This window comes from Rhea americana, unplaced genomic scaffold (genome assembly GCF_003343005.1).
Source record: "Rhea americana isolate MKP2758 unplaced genomic scaffold, rheAme1 scaffold_348, whole genome shotgun sequence".
In the NCBI taxonomy this organism is placed as follows: Eukaryota; Metazoa; Chordata; class Aves; order Rheiformes; family Rheidae; genus Rhea; species Rhea americana.
The window spans coordinates 496127-518415 of NW_028186477.1; the positions used below are offsets into that span (position 1 = coordinate 496127).

General features: G+C 48.4%; 2 protein-coding genes across 2 annotated transcripts in view; one reads left to right on the forward strand and one right to left on the reverse strand.

Moving 5' to 3' along the window:
* The window catches only part of GAREM2 (GRB2 associated regulator of MAPK1 subtype 2), a gene marked incomplete at its 5' end in the record, with an annotated part of 9758 nt that extends 9473 nt beyond the window's left edge, over positions 1-285 (forward strand). Inside the window, one exon of the mRNA XM_085311718.1 lies at positions 10-285. Within this exon, the coding sequence (XP_085167844.1) occupies positions 10-285 (276 nt within the window). The remainder of the gene's footprint in view (positions 1-9) is intronic.
* Positions 286-1921: 1636 nt separating this feature from the next.
* HADHA (hydroxyacyl-CoA dehydrogenase trifunctional multienzyme complex subunit alpha) overlaps positions 1922-22289 on the reverse strand; it is a 28241-nt gene continuing 7873 nt past the window's right edge. The window contains exons 6-20 of the mRNA XM_085311729.1: positions 21751-21870; positions 21568-21670; positions 18812-18934; positions 18005-18123; positions 17115-17171; positions 12953-13062; positions 12541-12675; positions 11761-11932; positions 10975-11061; positions 8586-8726; positions 6868-6936; positions 5744-5939; positions 4747-4861; positions 3983-4128; positions 1922-2544 (exon numbers count right to left, since the gene is read on the reverse strand). Coding sequence (XP_085167855.1) covers positions 2399-2544; positions 3983-4128; positions 4747-4861; positions 5744-5939; positions 6868-6936; positions 8586-8726; positions 10975-11061; positions 11761-11932; positions 12541-12675; positions 12953-13062; positions 17115-17171; positions 18005-18123; positions 18812-18934; positions 21568-21670; positions 21751-21870 — 1839 coding nt within the window. The 3' untranslated portion in view covers positions 1922-2398. The remainder of the gene's footprint in view (positions 2545-3982; positions 4129-4746; positions 4862-5743; positions 5940-6867; positions 6937-8585; positions 8727-10974; positions 11062-11760; positions 11933-12540; positions 12676-12952; positions 13063-17114; positions 17172-18004; positions 18124-18811; positions 18935-21567; positions 21671-21750; positions 21871-22289) is intronic.

Genomic DNA, 22289 nt, shown 5'->3' on the forward strand with positions numbered 1-22289 from the left:
GCCGCGGCGGGGGTCCCGCCGCCCGCCGCCCCCCGGCCCAGCGGCGACGGCTCGCCCTGGCTGCCGCCCGCCGACCTCTCGGCCCTCTCGGTGGAGGAGGTCTCCAAGTGCCTGCGCTTCATCGGCCTCTCCGAGGACGTCGTCAGCTTCTTCGCGCGGGAGCGCATCGACGGCAGCATCTTCGTGCAGCTCAGCGAGGAGATCCTGGCCGACGACTTCCGCCTCACCAAGCTCCAGGTGAAGAAGATCATGCAGTTCATCAAGGGCTGGCGGCCCAAGATCTAGCTGGCGAACGCGGCGCGCCTCCCGGGCCGCGCGGCCTCACCACCCGTGCCTGCCTGGTGGCCTCCTGGCCCCCCTGGACCAGGAGCATCCATCCGCCTTGCCCCGAAGCCGAGCCAAGGAGGCGTCGCGGCAGGGGCTCCCGCGGAGCAGCGAGAAGTTACGGCTCCGACTCTCGCTTGCCCCCTCCCCACCCCTCGGACTGAACTCCCCCCCCACCTCGCTCCACGGTGCCCAGGCGCAGCAGTGCCTCCTCCCACGGCACTGCCAGCTGCCCCCCACATCCCCCTCGTCCCCCGTGGCTGCTCGCCCCATCCTCCCAGCGGGCTCGGCCCTACTGCCCTATCCCCTTTTCTGTTTTAACACTGGACGGTAATTTTGGCCCCAAAGGGCTGGAAAATATTGAAGTTTGCTTTGACTGGTTTAACTTAATCCTTGTGGATTAGCATAATAAACATATGGGAGAAAACGAGCCACTGGAGAGGCCCCTTCCTTGGGGAGGCAGAGCAGAAAGGGGCTCTTGGGGAAGGGGCTCAAGGTGCTGCTCGCATCCCCGTGCCCTGCACACCCTTGGCACCTCGCCTGGAGCGGGTGGGCAGAAGTGCCTCATCCCCAGCACGTGGCCTGGGCCCTGTCCCGTGGCATCACCGCTGGGAGCAGGTCAGTGCCCTTTCAAGGCTGACCACAGCCTTCATGAAGCCCCATCATCATCAAACTTCCCCAGAACAGCACCTCCAAGGGCTGGAGCAGCCCCAGGCCTTCATGCCACCCACAGTCACAGCTTGAAACTCCAGAGGGCCCTGGGCATGGTTGGGCTCATCAAATCCGGTGGGGCTAGGCAGGAGAGGACAAGCACCAGGGYATCTCCCCCACCCCCGACAGCCCAAGCCCCTAAGGCCCAGGGAAGAAGAGCTCAGCTCCATCCCAGCACTGCTCCCAGGGAAGGGGGGCCTGGACAGCACCACAGAGCAGTGTGGACAGGCTCCGGGGGATGCCGCTTTTCCTCTGGAGAGGGCCGAATGTCATTTCCCAGCTCTGCAAGCAGCCAGATGCTTCCCMCAGTGTTACAGAGCGCAGCAGAGGCAGGACAAGGTTATGTCTCAGACTGTGTTTATACCAGTAACTTTGAGAAATGAGCACAAACCCTACGTGAAAAGRGCAGCTTTGCCCACATCCTGGCCTGAGGTAAGACAGCCCTGCTTGGGCTGCAGAGAAAGGCTGGAGCCCAGACAAGGCAGAACTGTAGCCCCTAGCACCAAAGTCAGCCAAGGGAACAGAGGCCAGGCAAGCTCTGAAATTAGTGACAGGTGCACAGAGATTTAAAGCCTTTTAGTTTAAATTGAGCTCTCCCCAAGGGGGACCCTTCTGGCCTTTGGCTGCTTGATTTGCAATTACAGGAGGGTCCATCTGCCAGGATAACCCTGGCGGCAGTGCTCAGGGCCAGACAAAAGAGCCGGAGGCTCCTCACAAGCACTGATTGATGGTGGAGGTGACAGAACAGGTCTTTGTTCTGCACTGCTACCCTCCCTTGCCTTTCCCCACCCTCCGGCAACTGCCAACTGCCTCTTTGTCCGTCTCACAGCTCAGCACACTGCTGGCCAGTGTGGGCGGCCCCTAACACATCAAGAGGACCCCAGAGGATTGCCTGAATGCTTTATTTCCACCCAGAGTGGTTCCATTCCTCAGAGCCAAGAGGCTGCTGCCCCAGTGAGACAGGATTAGAAGCAGGCATGGAGTCCAAACCCAGGAGACGGGGATTTATTGTTGGAGGTTTACGGAAAGCAAGGCCTCAGAGCCAGCCATGTCATGGATGCTGCCTGCCATGCTGGGAGCTCTGGCGAGTGCAACATGGAGGTGAATGCAGAAGAATTTCTCTCTTCCAACACAGAGACCCAAGGTCCATGATGGCAGGGGACAGAAGTGCCCAGCACACAGAAGCTGATAAGGCACTTGAAATGACTACAAGCCACGAGGCAGTCCACCGCTTCCCTCCTTCCTTCCCTGCCTCCCCCAGGAACGTTGAAGAATAACCTACAGAGAATCAGGTGTTGCTGGAAAGCTGGGGCCCCCAGCTTGAGCTGTCGGTGCATCACAGGCAGGAGGCATCAGTCCGCTCTCACTGGTGGAACTTCTTGTTTGGGTTGCTGGCGTAGTCCAGCAGCAGCTGGCATGGTGTGAACTGGCTTCCATAGACGGCCTCGTACTTCCGCAGCTTGTCCACCAGCTGCTTGGCTCCATATGAGTCTGTGTACCTGAAGGGACCTGCCAGGGACAGAGGGATARAAGTGGGATATGTTTGTGCCAAGGCAGCGAGAAGCACCACAGCTCCTGGATTCAGCTGATCCATCCTTAGGCAGAAGGGATCCCCATCTCTGGACAAAATGCCATGCGGGCGAGTGATGCAGGAACCCTGCTCTCTGACTGCTGTTCTGCACTGAGCAGAGGCAGACTGATCCACTGTGGTGGCAACTTTGGGGATAGTCTCAATGTGTGTACGAGCCTCATCCCAGTCAGAGTCCAGGGGCCGATGTGCCGGAGCCAGCACACTGTCCTTCCCAAGTGTGACCCCAGCTCAGAGGGAAGCAGATGTGTGCTGCCACCTTTACACCTTGTGTCTGCCTATGTAGGTGCTTTTGCTTGGTCTGAAACATCCATCCTAACGCTGGCAGCAAAGCTGCAAGGGTCTGCTGAGGCCAGAGAACGTGCTGGGGGCAATGCGAGCCTTGTGAGCACAAGAAAGGAGACAAGCTGGAGTACTGATCAGTTAGGATTTGTCTCTGAGTCTGGGCTTATCTAGAGAAGGTAAGGTGCTGGATACTCAAACAGCAGCACTAGCTTGTGACTGAGATCTCCTAGTACCCTTCAGYTGTGACCCAAACCTCAGCTTGTACCTCATCCACTGCCAAGACTATGGCTGCGTTCACCCAGCCAGGTTGCAGATAGGTCCAAGAGAGCCCTCACTACGCTCTTGGCTGGCTTAAGCAAGCAAGCCTTGGCCTGAAAACCACAACCGTGCTGCATGGTGCTTATCAGCCCAGCTTTATCCCTGCCATTTGTGGACATGAGGATGTGAACAGTGGGTGCTTTAGCACCACTCTTGAGCTCTGCATGCAGCGGGAGACCAGGGTCCCAGAAGCACTGCAAGAACTCTGCCTGCCCACCCAGGCGAGCAGCTATGGCAAGAGAAGAGATACCAGGTGCAGCCTTACTTTCCATCTTGAAAAAATGTAGGTCCTTTGCAAATCTTCCACATATCCCACAACTAACAGCCATGCTAAGAAGTCTTCCTTTGGGGTTATCATGGAAAAGGGCTGACAAGGTTGGAGCCAGCATGGCTCTGCCTTCTTATTCATACCTGAAGACTCAGCAAGTGGCCTGGTTTGATTTGTTTGATCCTCATTACCCCGGAAAGCCGTGTAATACAGTTGTCCCAGCAGAGAGGAACTCTGCAGGGTCCTAGCAGAAATCACACACCTTTAAGTAGCCCCACCACCCCCTCTTGTGCAGCTGGCAATGCTGAAACATCATCTCTGGCTCAGGCTTTCTAGGAAGGAAGGAACTCAGGCTCRACAGGATCTGCAGTTCAAACCTGTCCTTAAAGGCTGCTTATCTCTGGGCTAGAGCCCAMTAGATATGCCCCCTGCACTGCTTTTGAGCCAAATCATGCAGTCTCACAGGCATGCCAGCTGAACCCACTCACCTCCCAGGCATGGCGGGAAGCCCAGGCCAAACACAGCACCGATATCTCCCTCCACGGGGTTGCTGAGGATCCCTTCCTGCAGACACAAGGCTGCCTCATTCACAAACCTCGTCACCAAGCGCATCTGGATGTCCTCCTCAGTGCAGCTGGAAAGAAATAGTCTTTAAGGCTCTGAAGGTAACAAAGCAGTTGGATGGAGGAACATGTGAAGCCAGCAGAGAAGGGGAACGGTGTCAGGCTTGGGGTAGGGGGAAAGAATTGTTGCTCACTGGGACCACCCCCAGCTCCATTAGTCTAAGCATTACTAAGTTCAGTTTACTCACCAAGGGAGGCGAGTAAAGTGGCAAAGACAYGATCAAGCCAAATGGGAACTGCTCCAAAAGACACTTCAGTGCTAGGCTGTCCGATAGGTGTGACACCAGGAAGGTCAGGGATCGTGGAGGGAAAGGCAGGGGTTGCACCAGCTCACCTGCTTCAGCAAGCCCTACCACAGAGAAGCTTTCTGCAGAGGTGCTCAAGTGAATGCTGATAAATTCAGGCACATTCATGTCCCCACTAGCACAGGCTCTCCAGAGCTAACAGTCTACCCTCATATATGCCAGCCAGGACCAGCTAAATGCCATCTATAGTGACTCTATGCTCAACTCTGTGCTCCAGCGCTGGCTGGTGTGGCCCTCCTGCTGCTGCGCAGAGCCAGGAGAAGGAGCACTTGGCAAGGGGTCAGAGCCAGCCCACACAGCTGTTCAGCTTGTGCAGTTACTTACACGTCAGGCCTGGCTGGCACCTTGAACCGCGCCAAGATCTCATCCATGCCAGAATTCACACTCCTGTTCTTCACTCCCTCCTGGTAAATGTAAAAGCCTTTTCCTGCCTTGCGGCCTGCCAGGGAAAAAAAAAAGAGACAGTCATATCCTGCCATATGTCTCGCTTGCTTGGGATACCTTTGCCTCTGAGCTTTTCTTGTGCTTCTGTTAGCACAAGCAGATCCTCCCAGCACAGGCAGCTTCTCTGCATTTCAAAGAGAACTGTCTGCTGCCTCACCAAGGACAAAGAAGGAAAGAGACTGTTGATCTGACTACTTGGCAAGATGCTGTCACTGCACCAGGCCCAAATGACTTTGCTAGGTGCACTCAACAGTCAAATAATGTCACTGCTTCCACAGCTACAGCAGCAAAAAGGCATAGTTCTTGTACATGCTTGTGAGGGAAGGACAGAGATGACAAGATCTCTGGAGTAACCCTCACTGCCAGGTTCAGTTAGAAGCAATGTCTGGTTTGAGCGCAAAAGCAGTCATGACCCAAGTGCAGGTCCCACTGACAAGCACTGCTCTGGCGTGGCTTGCTCAGCAGCACAGCTGCCTCTGCACCTAATACCACTGGGGAAGAGCTGCCTTATGGAAGAGCCATGATCTTTCCTTACATACAGCTTCTAAACCTCAGCTTCCAGCTTGTTTCACTTGAGCGTCTTTATTTCCATTCGCTTCTTTCCCACATCCCAGAGTGTTCATGCAGGTTTAATGAAGGGGCCAGGCAGAACTTCATTTCATCTGCTGCCTCTGCTCTGGGCAGCATCTGCCTGCTGCAGCCATTTCTACAAAGGAAGGTCTGACTGAAGCCTAGGGTTTACTCAGGGTATAGCTGAGAGGGACTCCTGCCCCATTGCCAGTCTCTCTGGCCTGAGGCAGAGGAATCTGATGGATGCTAGTGCTCTTCATTGAAGAGGGGGGGAAACATGTTGGTTTAAATCAGCCTAGTGTCTCACCTAAGAAGCCCTTTTCCACCATGAGCTTGAACAACTCGATGCTGCCTCCTCCAAAGCGCTCGCCGAAGGCTTTGCCGAGGTCTTCAGCCACATGCGTGGCCACATCCACACCCACCTCATCGATCAATGTGGCAGCACCGACAGGGAAGCCGAAGGCTGTGGAGATTGAGTCTACTTTCTTTGGGTCAATACCCTCCTGCAGGAATAGGAGGAGAAGCAGTAAGATCTTTCCGGATGAGGGTCCTCTTCCATCTAGGGCCACTGACTGCAACCAGCCCTATTAGCTATTTGAGAAGGGACAGGAGCAGCACAACTGTGCTTGCACCACTCCTGACTGTCCATTGCTGCTGTGTAGGGAGGGAAAAGCCTCATCACTGCCTATACCGGTCCTGCCACACCATAGCTCAGACAAGAACACGCTAGGAACATCCAGGGAAACTGGGGCTGGCATCCCACTGTCACTTGTTGACAAAGTGTGATGCAAATTTCTCATAGCTGGCACCAATTCTAGGGCAGGGCGGGGTTCTCTTCCACAAGGTGCTTTGCCTTGAACAAGACAGAAACCTGCTCACCTCAAAGGCCAAACAGAGCACAGGTAGGACGTAGTGGGCAGGGATCTGCTCACGGTCTGCCCTGCCATTGCAGGCCATGCCCTGATGAGGACAGCCTGACTCATCATAGCCTAGGAGGATGCTCCCAAGCCTGCMCACTGAGTCAACAGCAGAGCCAAAAGAAACCTGCACGCTCACWCCCTGCCTGGCTCCCAGTCGCCATTTTGACTCCTGTGATTAAAATACTGCTCTCTGCTTTGCAGCTCTGGGCTGTTTTGCCAGGGAGGGCAGCCTGCAGCTTAGGGAGAGCTGTCTTGAAGACAGGCAATGTTCATTTCACATGTCACACRGTACAGATAAAGGGGCACCCTTGCAACTGCAATTCACCTCATGCCTCACATGTACYCTGGATGTTTTAAAATCTAGATACTGTATTGCAACAACTGTCCAGCTGAGCTTCCTCACAGCTCTGGGCAAGAGATATGGCTGACTGGACATGTACCCAAGCAAGAACTGAGCACAGCAGCTGGCCAAAGGGTTTGATGGGTGCTCAGCAGCTGACCGAATACACACCTGGAGAACTCGGACCACTTCTGCCAGCATTGGCCCCAGACATCTGGTGGTATAGAAACCAGGTGCATCCTAGGAGAGAGAAGTGCAACAGGAAGGTGAGTAAGTTCAAGCAGCAAGAACACTGCCTTTATTGATTGCACAAGAACTGTTTCACAGTCTGATCTGCAGTTCAGGCACTGACAGGCAGAGGCACTAAACKGTTCTATTTTTAGTGGTATGTAACTGAGTCCTAGAACAGCTTTTACCTGTCTTTGAACACCAGGGTTTGAAGACCTTCATAAATTTACTCCCTGAAGTCCCCAGAGTGTTTTTATTTAAAATAGTGCCTGGAGGTCCCAGGTAGGCTGCAGAAGTCCCCTCACTTCACACCAAGCCCAAAAGGCTGCCTGGGGGTAAAGGGTACTCAGCATGAGTGAAATAGGCATTAATCTGATGTTTCACCTGCTGATACTTCCCACAAAGTGAGGAAGCAACATATTAGCTGCAAACTGCCCTTCAGGGAAGCATCTGATTTGGGAAGGAAGATTAGAGAAGAATAGTATCTCCACTGGCCTATAGAGACATCTAGAGCTCTTTCTGCCAAGCCGACGTTACCAGCGCCACAGCAAACACCTGCTCTGCAGCACTGGCAACCTCATACTTCAATGAAAAGACAAATCTAAACATTCGCTTACCAAACTGCTCTGAACCTACAAGCTAATCCTGCCACATAGGTGAAATGGCATAGATGATCAGAGGGCTGGAGCACCTGCCCTGTGAGGAACGTCTGCGAGAGCTGGGCCTGTTCAGCCTGGGGAAGAGCAGACTGAGGGGGGATCTGATCAGTGTGTACAAGTACCCGAAGGGAGGGTGTCAAGGGGAYGGGGACAAACTCTTTTCAGTTGTCCCATGTGACAGGACAAGACACAATGGGCAGAAGTTGAAGCACAGGAAGTTCTGCCTGACTGTGAGGGGGAATTTCTTCCCTATGAGAGTGACAGAGCACTCGAACAGGTTTCCCAGAGAGGTTGTGGAGTCTCCTTCTCTGGAGATMTTCAAGGCCTGCCTGGATGCAACCCTGTCTACCATGCTCTAGGTGACCCTGCTGAGYGGGGAGGTTGGACTAGATGATCTCCAGAGGTCCCTGCCAACCTTACTGATTCTATGATTCTATGATTCCATGCTTCCTATGGAGCATGAGACCTGCTGTTTAGAGAGGAATGTGCTTAACAGCAACTGTCAACCTAATAAATCAGCCAAAACCCATGGCTTTGTGCTCTGCTGCCTCTTCCTAGAGGCCACCACAGTTCATTCACAACTCCTGACTTGCTGTGCTGCATTCAGTCTTCTCCTCCTCCCTTGTGCAGCTTTTCCCTGACACTTGCACATGCATTTCTGCCCTTGCTCTTACACAAGATTTAAATCCAGAGAAGGATTACTGCTCACAGGTCCCTCTATTTCTGCCGCTCTACAGGGAGAAGAGGCAGTGAGAGTCTTGCCCAGAACTCTACTCTCAGATGCCACACGAGACTTCAGCCTCCTGAGGGATCACCTAGCTACTACTAGATAGGACTAGTAGATAGTACTAGAGGAGTAGTACTAGCCCTCTTCCAATCTCCATTTTGACTACACAGCATGTGTAGTTAATGCCAGTGTATTTATAGCCATGTTACATCCTCAGTACATACGACTGACCTTTATTTATTAACCCAGCTCCTATTTGGGCAGTATTCCCTCACCTTTACCACGATGACAACCTTGCCCTGTTTGAGCCCAACAGCAACAGCAGAGGCGGCTGTGTCCTGGGATGTTTTGTCTGTGGTGATGATTTCCAACAGCTGCATTTTGTCAACAGGGGAGAAGTAGTGCATCCCGATCACCTAGGGCAGAAGGAAGAATGGAGGGTTAAAACAGACTCTGGTGCCCAGAGCAATCATCTGGGAAAGTCAAGTGCCCACCTGCAGGAGGAAGCAGGACAGTATAGGCTGCAAGACTTCACCACCATACTGCACTATCCTTCAGCCACATAGTCCACCAGATCGTTCTCTGAGGGAAGCACTTTCCAACTTCCTCTCTCCTTGGCTTTCTCAAGGATGCAGCATATGCCCGCAGCTCTCAGCCCACTGAAGGTCATAGTGCACGCTGCTCTGCTCTGTCTGYACTTGTTAATGGTCGGGCAGCAAAACTTTCCAGGGAATCTTAGCTGAGCTCAGAYCTCAGGTGAGTCAATGGCAGTGCATGATCTCCAGGCACTATCTGGCTTGAGAAAGCAGCCACATGCCTAGGTGGTGCTTTTCCTCACTTTTCACAACAGCAGTCACAGAGACAGATGTTGAACAGATTCAGTGTTCTACTTTTTTTTTTTTTTTTTAAGTGATGAAGATAATCTATGGACAAGGCAGCACATTTCCAGAAATTAATTACAGAGGTAAGTGAAGCCTTCCTTTGGGAACAGCATTTATATGTAGATTATTCATCTGAGTGTCTGATCTTTCTAATACAGTCATGTAATCAGGATGTCACCTTCATGCTTCCTGGAAGCTATACTTGGCACTAAGATCTACATAAGTCAGAGACACCTTGCAGGAAAGTTGCAGACTACAAAACTAATTAAAGAAAATACATTAATTATTTATCTGATTTCCTATCAGCTTCCCCATAAAGAGGTATTACATGGGCAATCATCCAGCAAGAGGATGCTATTTGCAAGTATGAACAAATAAGACAGCTTGCATTTCAGATGCAACTAAAGTCTGAACAGCAAGCCATGAAGAGGCTCATGAAGGTCACAGGTACCTCTAACTGTTGGGACATGCATTTTTACTCTATAACTTTTACAGGTGTCCACAGAAGTACAGGAATATAAGCAGCAGAGGCAATGAACTGCTCTGGGTAGATCTGAGATCCATTGTAGGACGTGTAGGAATTCAGGGGAGCAGCTGAAGGCACCTGTGTAGCAGCATCTGTGTAAAAACTTTCTGACAGAGCTCTACAGCTTCCCTTTCCTTCTCCCAAAGCTGCTACTGCCCCCCCCCATCTCTAAAAGAGCCTGGTTCTTGTCACAGGATCATCTTGTCACAGGACATGCTCACTCTGGCCTACATTTTCTGCAGCCTGCTGGCCCCAGGCAGGCAAAGCGTATTTCTCAAGCGAGGTGAAAGCATTTTCCCCTTGCTATATCAAGGCCGCCCCGACTGATGCTTAGCTGTTTGGAGGGATCACACAGATCCCTCACACCACTGAATACTGCAGTGTCATATTTGGCCTCCTGCTGCAGGGCGCAGGTCTCCTGTAAGGTCTGAATCAGATCTGCCAGYCTCATGTTAATAGATTATCACAGATGTCCTTGGCAGGCACGGATGCCATACAAAACTGTGTGTGCAGCCAGATCCTCTCAATCCGGTGCATTTGCATGCCTCAGATACTAACTCCACCAAATGTGTCCCTCAGAAAAGGCTGTTCCATGTGAAACAAAAGTTCAACCCAGATATCCTTCTCTAGGCTATGGGATGAGGTGTAGCTACCAGGGAGAAACAGGCCATGGCACTGCTGTTTAGACTTGGGTAGAAGCAATAAAGAAGTACTCTGTTCAGGTCATTTGGAGCCACAGATCATTTGAATCCACAGAAAACACCAACCACCCAGTTCAGGAGCTGATTCTAAGGCTGACCAGTAAAGAAATGGGTTCATGGTCCCAGTTTCAGCACCTTGGAGTTCAGCTACCAGCCACTGATTTTTCTTCCCTTTTTGCTGCCACATCAGTGCCCTTCTCCCTAGGAAGGTACTTCCCCACCATGGCAAGTGACTCCTATGTCTAATGAATTTTCTCTCTGCCTCAGTCCTTCCACAGCTTCTCTGCCTCTTGTGTTCATAAATGCTTCCTGAAGCACTGATGTCCCTGCAGTACTGTGCCCCCCTGCACCAACATCTCACTTGGGGCAAGTCCACCTTCATACCCTTTGCACCTATCTAAGGATCTCTCTGTTCAAAGCTTGCACTGAAGGCAGAGGTCAAGCTGTTTTACGTTCTGAAGAGGAAGCAGAATATCCCAGTCCTCATCATTTGCTACTAGCAGGCAGCTCAGCACAGAGTTAGACCCGCAGCAGGCCCATGGTGTCAGGCACTCACCTTCTCCGGCCTCTTGCTAACAGAAGCAATTTGGCTGATTGGGAGGGCAGATGTGTTACTGGCGAAGATACAGTGAGCAGGGATCACCTGTGGAGGAGAGGGGAAATAAAACAGTTTAAATGTCCAAGGCCAGAATTGGACTGTAATGTGCAGAGCCCTGAGAGAATGGCACGAGCACAGAGCTTCCCAGCATTTGGTAATGCCTTACGAACAAGACAAATCTCTTTCAATCCATCAAGGCAGACAGTATTAGAAACTCATCTTAAAGCAGCAGTCCAAGTCAGCCAGTCTTGCAAGTCAGAACAGCTACACTGATCTCCCTCCAGATCTCTGATACTGGTCTGTCTCAGATTCATTACGATTCTGCCAGTTCATTGAGACCACGTTAGACACTGTGAGGAGGGACTCTAGAGGAGCATGGGCCAGTTCCTTTAACACACACGGCTACTTTCTCACGTGTATTCTTAAATTGAAAAGGAGCAGTGGCAGCAAGCTAGGGATAGCAGGTAAAAGACTAAATACTGTGGAGATGCAGAAGGACATACCTGCCACAAAATACTCAGACAAATGGAAAATATTTTGCAGGGGCTCCCTAGGGTCCAGGTATGTCTGAACTAGATAGGAAAACTGCCCTTGGCACCCACTCATATACTGAAATAAGTAACTATTACTAAGCACTAAACTGCAGCACAGAGGAGTCGTGAAAAACCCAGCAGGGTAAGACACCCTGAGTCTCCGTTGTACAGGGGCTATGCCTAGAACAAGCTGCTCAGAACTGACACTCACAGCCTCCACTTCCTTCAGCACTTTGTGCTTGATGTTAATGTCCTCGAACACAGCCTCGATCACCATGTCTGCTTTCTCAAAGCCTTTGTAGTCCAGCTGGCTCGTCAGGTTGCTGAGAATCGAGTCCCTCTCAAATGATGTCAGACTCTTCTTCTTCACCTTGCTGTTCAGCCTAAGGAAGGACAGCTCCGTCAAAGCTCCAGAATAAGCCCTGGTTCATTGTGACACCAAGCTCATCCATCCCTCCTGGAGCTGGGACCCAAAACGCCACCTCCAATCCAGCAAGACTGTCACTCCGCCTACTGGTCCCCCCTTCCATCTGAAAAAGGGCCTTGCTCACACAATTCTTGGTGTGTTAGTCTGAAGGCCAACCATTTAGACACCTTGGAGTTGTGCAGCCGAGCACTACCTCTGCTGGGCCAGGGGCACGGGACAAATAAATCCAGCTTTTCAGAAGTCTGACCCAATGCATCCCGACATGGGCACCCACCTCCCCTTAGTTCTATAAGCTACAACTAAATCTAAAAACTAAGCCAGTCACAAATCAGATGGTCTACATACCGAAGGAACTAAGGCTGAATACACTGGACCTATTTTGTAGCAATATCCCAGCACACTGCATAGGGCAACCTTAAAAGAAAGGATTGTTGTGGTATCTACTGGAAGAAGACTCCATGGGAACAGAGGTGTCAGGAGTTCCTGATCACCTAAAAGTAGAGGAGTATTTTGACTAAAGGAGGCCCTAGTCAATCTCGAGCAAATTCTTTTGAGATCATATACCCCTTGAAGATCTGTTGCTGTCCTCTGTCCAAGCCTTGCTGTGCTGTGTCCTTCAGAATGGTCTTCAGTCCTTTATCCACTGAAACCTGTGCAATTCCAGCTCCCATAAGCCCTGCTCCAAGCACAGCCAGGGTCCTACACAGAAAGGAGGCATGTTCAAAGTCAGAAACAGTTGAATTTCTATTGTCAGTCGGACTCATACAGATCCTGTCCATTCAGGCATCCAGTGAGGTCACACAATAAGATTTCAATTGTAAGCAAGACCTCTAAACTGCAGAGGACTGGCCTTCAGGAGGTAGAAATACTTCTGCTACGCTATGCTGCTTTTCAGGGCTCCAGACCAGTCAGTCCCAACAGCCCTTCAGCAGAGGTTCTCCAACTGCTCCTTTAGGCATCCCACACTTGGACTTACTTGACCTCTCGCTGAGGTGTTCCAAATTTGTTCTTCTTGCATTGCACCTGCCCATGGTAAAGTCCAAGCAGTGCCTTGCTTTCTTTAGTCATTGCAAGTTGGCCAAAATTCTGGAAGAAATGAGAGAGGGAAGCAGAGAGTGTAGCCTTTAACAGTTGTCACACTTCCAACATGCACACATCAAAAACATGACAAAGGGGCAGCACAATCACCCATGCAATTGCACAGACTAGTAACCTGAACAGAAACAGAAGAGTAGACAGGGCATGTGCATCCTCTTTGTGTGGAGTTATCTTCAGTGCTAAGCACAACCCACTTTGCACTATCACCTCCCACATGGGCTGCCAGAAGGCAGTAGGACACTACTCCTTCCATGTCCTTTTCCATAAACAATATAACTCAAAGCTTCTGAAAAGAGTATGTGCCTCTAACCCTCAGTTCTGCCTGGTAAGAGCCTGTCAGGGAACAAGAATATCCATGATACATCTATGTCCAAGTCCTTCCTACCCACTGACCCATTCCACTCATCAGAGGACTCTCCCACCACACTCTGGGAAAGAGCATTCACTGGCAGTTCACTGTTGTGGCAAACCAGAAGCAACCCTCCTGGCTCAGTCAGTCAGCAGCTGTGGAATCAGTATAAGGCCAATGCAGGAGCCAATTCTACTTCTCCAGAGGCAAGATTTTACTTCACTGATCAGGGACCAGGGCAAGAATGTGCCCCTTTCTCCCCACATACATCCTCAGCTAGCTAGGGACAAATGCCCCAGTGAATGACAATCAAAGGTAAAAGGATCCTGCCATCAGACTTTGAGGCACCTTAATTATTCAAATCTTTAAACAAGCCATCTCTCACTGAGAACTGTAGGCTGAAGCTATTTTCAGAGGATCAGGGGTAGGCAACAAAATCAAAGCAGTCAGCATGAAACAGGAAGGGAGGTAGGAAGACAAAAGACAGCCTAAGGTGACAGCAAACTAATGAGGCTGTCTAAGCCAAACTAGCTAAGGAAAATCCAACTCTAGGAAAACCATCAATACAACATTTTAGAGAAGCAGTATCTTCCTTCACCACTGCCCTGTGTGTTAGAAACTTGTCAAAATACCAGACACATGAAACCTGTAAGAGAATCTGTGAATCTCTTCTCCTGGGGGAATGAGAGACAAAAAAAACCAGAGAGACGTCACACAGACACTTAGTCTTTAGAGGGTTCTAGGTTCCCCATCCTGCTGCTATTTTAAGGGAAAAAAACATTCATTCTCTTCTGTAAGGAACAAAGTATCCCCAAACTTTTATTTGGCCTTAGATCAGATGTAGGTGGAATGAATAACCAGAACAGAAGGGGTACATTCAGCAGGTCACTGTTAAGGCATGAAGCAGATGGCTAGATCTCAGACTAGGATCTGGTCACCAGGAGAGAACAAAAGAAACTACTAGACATGGCACAAGAAACTACAGGTTTCTGCAGTTACATGGCAGGTAACTGTTTGAGAAGGTGACAAAAGCTACAGATGACAACAGCCATGATGAACAGATGGATTTCACTGGTGGATAAGGGAAAGTGACATGAGAGACAACCAAACTGCACAGATAAACAGATAGTATTGGGGACCTTCTGAGGAGTCAAATCTTGCAAGGCCAACGGTGCCCGGGTAACCATATCAGTAACTCTGTAGAAGGCCAAGATCATCTTATCAGTATCAAAATTCCAAATTGGGGCACAAATGTAGCAAAACTGGGGCCAATGAGGAAAAAGTAATTAGGAATATATTGTTTATTAAGAAAGAGACAAGGACAGAGAAAGAGAGGGGATCAACATGGCTTGTGGAAGAAGAAGCACAAGAAAATGGAGTGAAGGGGGCAATAAAAGGGTCACACATAAGGCAGCTGTCGGTCAGAATGCTTGTCTGGCCAAGCACTGCACCTGATCATCACAGTCTGTCCTATCTGCAAAATAAACTCCACGCCTGTCTTTGTGTGTGTGTGTGTGCATGTACATGCATGCATGTATCTCCCTAATTACTAGCAAACTTCAGGCTGGTCTGGATAGTATGTAGGACAAGAGGTCTGGGCGCTAGCAACTGGAGAGAGAGAGGCCTCAGGTCTACGGGTCCATAGTGCTGAGTACCAGCAACTGGAGAGAACGGGCCCTGGGGCCAGGTACTTGATAGACCAAGCATCTGCAGCCAGCTACTGGAGGGACACGTGTGTATGTGCACGTATGCATATATATAACCACGAGCAAATCTCAATTCTGATCAGTCAAACAGGAGTAACAGCATTGGTCATCTCTGTTCATGTCTATGCAACTGCTGTTTGTATTTACATGGGTGCTCATAAGGGCACTGCTCTGTTTGTGCTGATCCGTGTGGCCAGCTGTGCGTACACGTAGCTGCATTTCTGCAATACATGCTCATTCTCACCACTGGCTGGGCCTATGAATGGGAAAAAGCAACAAATGTTCCTACAGTAGAAATACTTTGGGCCTTAAAATGCACAAGGTTTGACTTCCCTTAGCAATCACTACTGGTACTAAACTTAACCAGTGTGCCAAGAAACAAAAGAATTGAAGGCAAAGGATCAGTGAAATGGAGGCTTATTTCACAGAATCACATAACAGTTCAGATTGGCAGAGATTTCTGGAGATTGTCTAGTCCAAATCCCCTGATCAAAGCAGAACTAGCTAGAACAGGCTGCTCAGGACTGGGTCCAGTCAGGTTTTGAGCATCTCCAAGGATGGAGACTCCATGACCTCCCCAGGCAACCTGTTCCAATGTTCAATCACCCTTAGAGTAAAAAAGTTTCTTCGTACATTTAGGTGGAATTTCCTGTATTTCAATGTATGCCCATTATTTCTTGCCCTGTCTCTGGATACTGATGAGAAGGGTCTGGCTCTGCCTTCTTTACTGCCTTCCATCAGATAGTTGCACACACTGATGAGATCCCCTTGAGCCTTCTCTTCTCTAGGCTAAACAATTCCAGCTCCCACAGACTCTCCTTGTGTCATATGCTCCAATATCACAATCATCTTCATGGCCCTTTGCTGGACTCTCTTCAGTAGCTCCATGTCTTTCTTGTACTGAAGAGTCCAGAACAGGACACAGCACTCCAGGTGTGGCCTCAGCAGTGCTGAGTAGAGGGGAAGGATCACCTCCCTCAACCTGCCAGCAGTGTGCTGCTTAAAGCAACTGAGGATGCTCTTGGACCTTTCCCACAATGGCACCTTGCTGGGTCACACCTTACTTGCTGCCCACCAGGACTCCCCGGTCCTTCTCTGCAGAGCTGCTTTCCAACAGGTCACACCCCACCCCGTACTGGTGCCTGGGGCTATTCCTCCCCAGGTGCAGGCCTTTGCACTTCTCTTGGCTGAACCTGAGATTTCTGTTTGTTCAGTTTTCTAGCTTGTCAGTGTCCTTCTGAAAGGCAAGCACCAGCCAGTATTCTGCCTGGAGTGGTAAACAGATATGCAAGATCCACAGAGGGGCAGAGAAGAGAGAAATCCCATTTTGGATGAGAGACAAGAACTGAAAAACAACATCTATTCAAGAGTACACAATTATCGGCAGGTGAGAAAGGGCTAGCACTAAACATCTAGACTAGAAAACGTGACAAATAGCAAAATGAGTAATGGAGAATCAACATTCTAAGCAAAGATGATGGTAGAAAAAAGGTGTCAGAGGAAACTGAACATTGGTAAAAATGAAAGATAATAAGTTTTGGAAGAAATGATTTATTTGTACCATATTACCTAGGAATACTCATGAGACTAAGACAGCACAATACCCACGTATAGCGTACCTGTCCCATACGACAATCAAAAAAACCCAACCAAGCAAACAAACAAACAAACAAAAAACAAACAGAAAATCCTACTACGGGACATATAGAATGGTGAACTTATCTGGTCACTCTCCACTTAAAAAAGATAAAACAGACAAGAATAGAAAAGGCCACAAGCTCTTTTCATAGATGAAGAAACTTGAAAAAACAGTTCTGTTGTTTAAGGCAGGCCATTTTCACAGTTCCACTCCCAGAAGAGGGGGCAGGGACCCAGATACCATTCTTAGCAGCCTATGAAGATATCTTCCTTCATGCGTGGCTAAACACAAATCCTCCACATCTACATAATCTACTGATCACTACTAGAGACCCTAATCTCCTTACCTGGGATTCAGTGAGGTATCCAGCGTCATGCCCCTGATCAAGACCAGTCTTTACAACCTAGTCAAAGAGCAATAAAGAAACATCACTGTTAAGACACACCTTTAAAGCTACACTTCAAAGAGATTACTTGTTTAGCTGCAACTCCTATATTCACCATCAGCCCCTCCCCAGCATTCAAGGGAGGCTTGAAACTCTGTCTGTCCTGTAAATGCTGTCCAAGAAGAGCTATGAACCATCTTGTCCTTCTAGCACAGAGTAGCTACAATGGTAATTATCAGGTTAATTTTTACACATATCTTGCACTATGAGGAATTCTTTCAGTAGGACTGTGCTCCTGTAATGTCATTGCTCTTAGAGCCAGGGGGGACATTCACTGGTTTTAGAGCAGTCTTGGCAGCAATTTAAACAGCAAAAAGTAATTTTAAAAGAAGGAATCAACCATGGTCAATGTTTTCAAGTAATACAAAGCCTGTGTTACTTAGGGGATTAAGTTTTAAAGTTTGGGTACTTGCTGCTATGAAATTAGTACTACATTTTCCTTGCTTCAAAGAGGTTAATCTACCTCATTAGAAATTGTACAGGAAACCTGAAGAAACCGCAGCTGAACATTTCATAGAAAGTATTCCAGCTAAGCCTTCCCTCAATCGGGATTCCTGATCTTTCCCTTGCTGCTTCCAGCACCACATGAATTGCTGCTGATATTCTGGGAAGCTAGTCTGAATTTGAATATTTGTTCCATACACCACACAGATAGCAGCCATCAAGACTGATCTTTTGTAAAGTAATGTATGGCCTGACTCAAACGAAGGAATCATCTTCCCTCTGTTTGTTGCCATGTTATCCTGCAGATTCGCCTTCACTGTAGTTTCATGTGTCTCAGCAGGGGTTACCTCAATGATTTTTAGCGGAGCAGGGTAGAGTCCTTTGGTCTGCTTCTGAACTTTGCTCTCCACTCTCTTGTAGACTTGCTGCCTCACAAACGGAATAGCCATAACATAATCTGTTATCTCTGCAAGATGGGACAAAACACATCTCAGCACAGTCCTGTATGTAAAACTAGACTTTAAATGACTAACCTGAACACTGAAGACTACAGGTGTGAATATTCCACATCTGGAACAGAAATGTGCACCTGAAACCCAGTTAGACACAGCTAGCATTGGTCTGGTCAGATGGATTTCTATGGCTTGTTCCAAGGACATGTCCATTTTAGGGTTAAACTATCTCCTAATGCAGTCAGTGACAGACTGCAAAACTGACCTGTGGAACAGAACTTACACAGAGAGATGTCATCTTTTCTGGGCTCTGCTAACTGTATAAGGGCTCTGCTAAAAAGGATCAGTGCTGAGCAGATCTATGTGCCTCTGAGCACTTGGTTACACAAGCCTGGTATAAAACTTGCTACTAAAGCTTACAAGACGGATAGTTCTCTGGGGGAAGGTGCTGTTCGCTCCTCCAGGCTTGGCTTCCTTCTAGTACACTTTAGGAGCCACCATGCACAGCTCTGGCAATGCCACTTGAAGATCAGATCTGCAGAGCAATGTTTTCTCTATTGACCCATCTAGTTTTAGAGACTTGAAAGAACTTTTCTTTTGGAGATGGAATTAAGAATGAACATGAGCATACCCCTGAGAATCAAAGTTGCTTTATGCCCACTACAGACTCTTGGGAGCTGGCTATGATACCCATAGACTTACTCCGTACTAGTCCTTTCGATCTTTTGGCAGACACAGTTTTGTTGGCTAGTCCTCTGGCAAAGCCAATTGCTACTTCCTCCAAATACTCAATTGTTCCTGCTTCCGGAGTTTTCAGACCCGGCCCTGTGAACAAAAGAAAAGTTATGAACAAAATGAAAAGGCTCAGCAGGAAAGCATAAGAAAAACTCAAAACATTTAATATCCATGGCATTATGCAGAAGTGCCAAAATGTCAACCCTCAATAGGAATAGACAGCAGCATGTTGATAAACATCAACACTGCTTTCATGGAACCATGGAGTAATTTTGTTGCAAGGGAAGACTGGAGGCCATCCTGTCTAATCCACTGCTCAAACCACAGCCAAGTTCCAAGTTAAATCCAATTTTGGAATTAGATCAGGTTACTCAAAAACATGCTCTGTCATATTCTGAGCACTTCCAAGGATGGAGATCCTGCCATCCTCATTGTGTATATTTTTTTGTAATATCTAACTGAAATTTCCCTTGCATTCCCTTGTATCAATTCCCTTTCATTCTTTCTGTAACTGCAGGTAATACCTATATCTTAACATAAGTGTCTTGCCTTCCCACCTCTTGTTGCACCTCAGCTTTCTTATGTGGTACAGTAAGTCTGCACAATTGAGTTGTACTGAAACTACTGCTATTAAGCATCCAAGCAACACTCATCAGGAAATGCATTCTTAAAAATTACTTGTAATGGAGCCAATGCACAATAAAACCTCATCAACCTCTGACCTTAGGTGCAAGAAATCTTTCTCTTGCTTTAGCTAGTACCAAATAGATTAAATTCTAACCAGATTCCAAGTGGCATGCAATCCACCTCACTGCCTGTCTGTGCTAACTCAAAGCTGTCCTAAAAACAATAAAGCAAGCCGTTACAAAGGCAGGTTTTAGCAAACTCTGGGGGTGGGTTGCACAATTTCCAAGCACAAGGCTGATGTCATTTACACAGGAGAATACAGGATTGAAAATGCAGTTATGCATATTAAGCTGTTGGAGGCAAAATAAAATGAGTCATTCATGAAGGAGCACTGCCCAGTAATTTTTCACAGGACCACCACAAGGAAACTGCATGCAGCTAAAAGTGCAGCCTTGAGCTGGGCTGCCTCTGAACTAGCAGAACAAACTTGACAAGATTACAACTCTGCATCGTTTGGCTGGGCAATCTCATTAATCTTTGCTAGAAACTGCTCCAACCACACCTACATGCTGTACAGGGACCTCAGAGCTAAGAACACACTGCAACAGATGACAGTTCCCTGATAGGGGAAATAGTTATTAAAAAAATATATACATACATACATAGACACACACACACACACCCCTAACCCTATACAACTTTTCACTTCTCTTTTCATGAAAACTTGAGAGCCCATATTCTACAGACTCTAGATCCTAATGCCTGCTGGAGGGTCTCCTGGCAAGGAGCAGACAAAGGAACATGTGCATTTTGATCATATCGTAAGACCTCACCATTAGGAAGTTTTACCCAAACCTGGCAATAAGTCAGAGCCAGTGTAGAGAAAAAATTGCCCAAACAATGTTACAGCATATTTTATTTAACAGTCAGCTTGGAAAAGTTACCCCAGAGCTGCTGCCTTGTCTGCATTTCACCAATGACCAACAGCTTTTAGAGCATTCATTGGAAACTTGAGTGTATTCCCACCTCTAAGGGTGAAGGGATTTCTGAACTGAAACCTTCCTAGCCTCTAAGTTCCCTTCTAATCATTGGTGTAAAAAGCCACATTTACAATACCAAACTTAACCAACTACGCAGTGGTAAAGTTTACTCAGCAGATTTTTAACTCAAGCCTGCCTACCACTGACCCATTTTATAAGTCAAAGGAAAGCTAAAGATATCTCATCCAGCTGAACAGTGGTTTGTGAGACAGAATAGACACTGGGGCTTCCCCTGCTTTTCTCAGGATAGGCAGATTTTTTTTTTCATCAAATTAGGGCACTAATGCCCCACTGGGTCCTTCGGCCATGCTCTGGCTGGGGAAACTGAGCTCAGCACTCTACAACTATGCGGTAGTACCAGCTGCCACAGTGGTTTCTAACTCCCAGCTGCAACTGTTTAAAGTTTTCAGCAGAGGCTGCAGAGGGTTGGCCCCTCCAGTTAGATACCCTCCAAAAAAGTTGCCCTGATACAGGTACAGCAGAAGCAAGCAATTATTCATTAGCCCACTTACTAGTTGGAAGTGCAATTGGGTCTGCAACTTGCAAGGAATTTCTCCATCCAAATTGAAGTCATTTAGCAAGTCAGAGCACCTAAGCTGTGGGGGTTGGCTTCTTTTCAAGATCTTGTCATTGAGATTAACATCTGCAGGCTGCACAAATGCAGGCATCAGCCACCTATTCCCCTTTTATTAGGCGTTGCAATCTGTCCCTCTGACATGATAAATGAGGAATGCAGGTTCTTATCTGTTAGCTTACAATTAGCTTACGCAAGAGAGTGAACAGGCTGATCCTTTACTCTGACCTTTCCCTATTCACTTAGCCTTAGCCTGAGCCTGACATTTCAAGGTCCCTGTGCACATGCTTCTCAGGTGGGAACAGTGATTGCAATGAGCATCGTAAGAACTTTCCACCAGACCACACACTCTGCTGCTAATAGACTGTTGGCTGCATGGAGGGCTTCTCCACCCATTTCAGCAAGGTGGAGAGGTTAACCAACAGACAGGAAATCAGCTTTCTAAGCAGCTGGAAGACAATGCTAGCATTCTCATATCTGACCTAGTGGGTCCACCAGCTGGTCAACCAGACCCATCTTCTTTGCTCTGTCAGCACGGATGCTTCTCCCAGTCAGCATCATATCAAAGGCAGCAGGAAGTCCCACCTGGAAGGGCAGAAAGGGATTTTCAGAGTGGGAAGATGCTGTAGAACAGAAGGGGATATTAAGATTTTTCTCCTACTTACTATCTTTGGCAGCCTCTGGGTGCCCCCTGCCCCTGGCAGGAGTCCCAGTAACACTTCAGGTGTTGCCAAGACTGTTTTCCTCTCCTTTGTTGCTATTCTGTATTGACAGGCAATGGCAACCTTAAATTGGGAAGAGAAAACAACTCAAGATTTTCCTTTGAGAGACCACAGAAGAACTGAGCACCCATCACAAAACTCCCTTCCAAACCCTGCACTAGCCTTCCCCCCGACTCATCCTTAGTTCTCTAGTTCAACCACCCAAATTCCCTCTGTGCTCATTCATGGCTTCCTCCAGTGAGAGGAGAGCAAACAGGGCTGATGATAGCAAGCAGCTATTGGCATGAACACAAGAGTACAGATGAGAGCCAAGCTATTTTTAAATCTCATCTGGACTCCGAGGGGCTAAATTCATTCACTGCACTCAGAGTGCAATCCCATTTATAGATCAGCCATGATGCTCAGGCTATCACTGGATCACGAAGTCCACATTCTTCACCACTGTGCTTGTAAAAAGCTGAAATTGCTTGAGAAATCAGTAC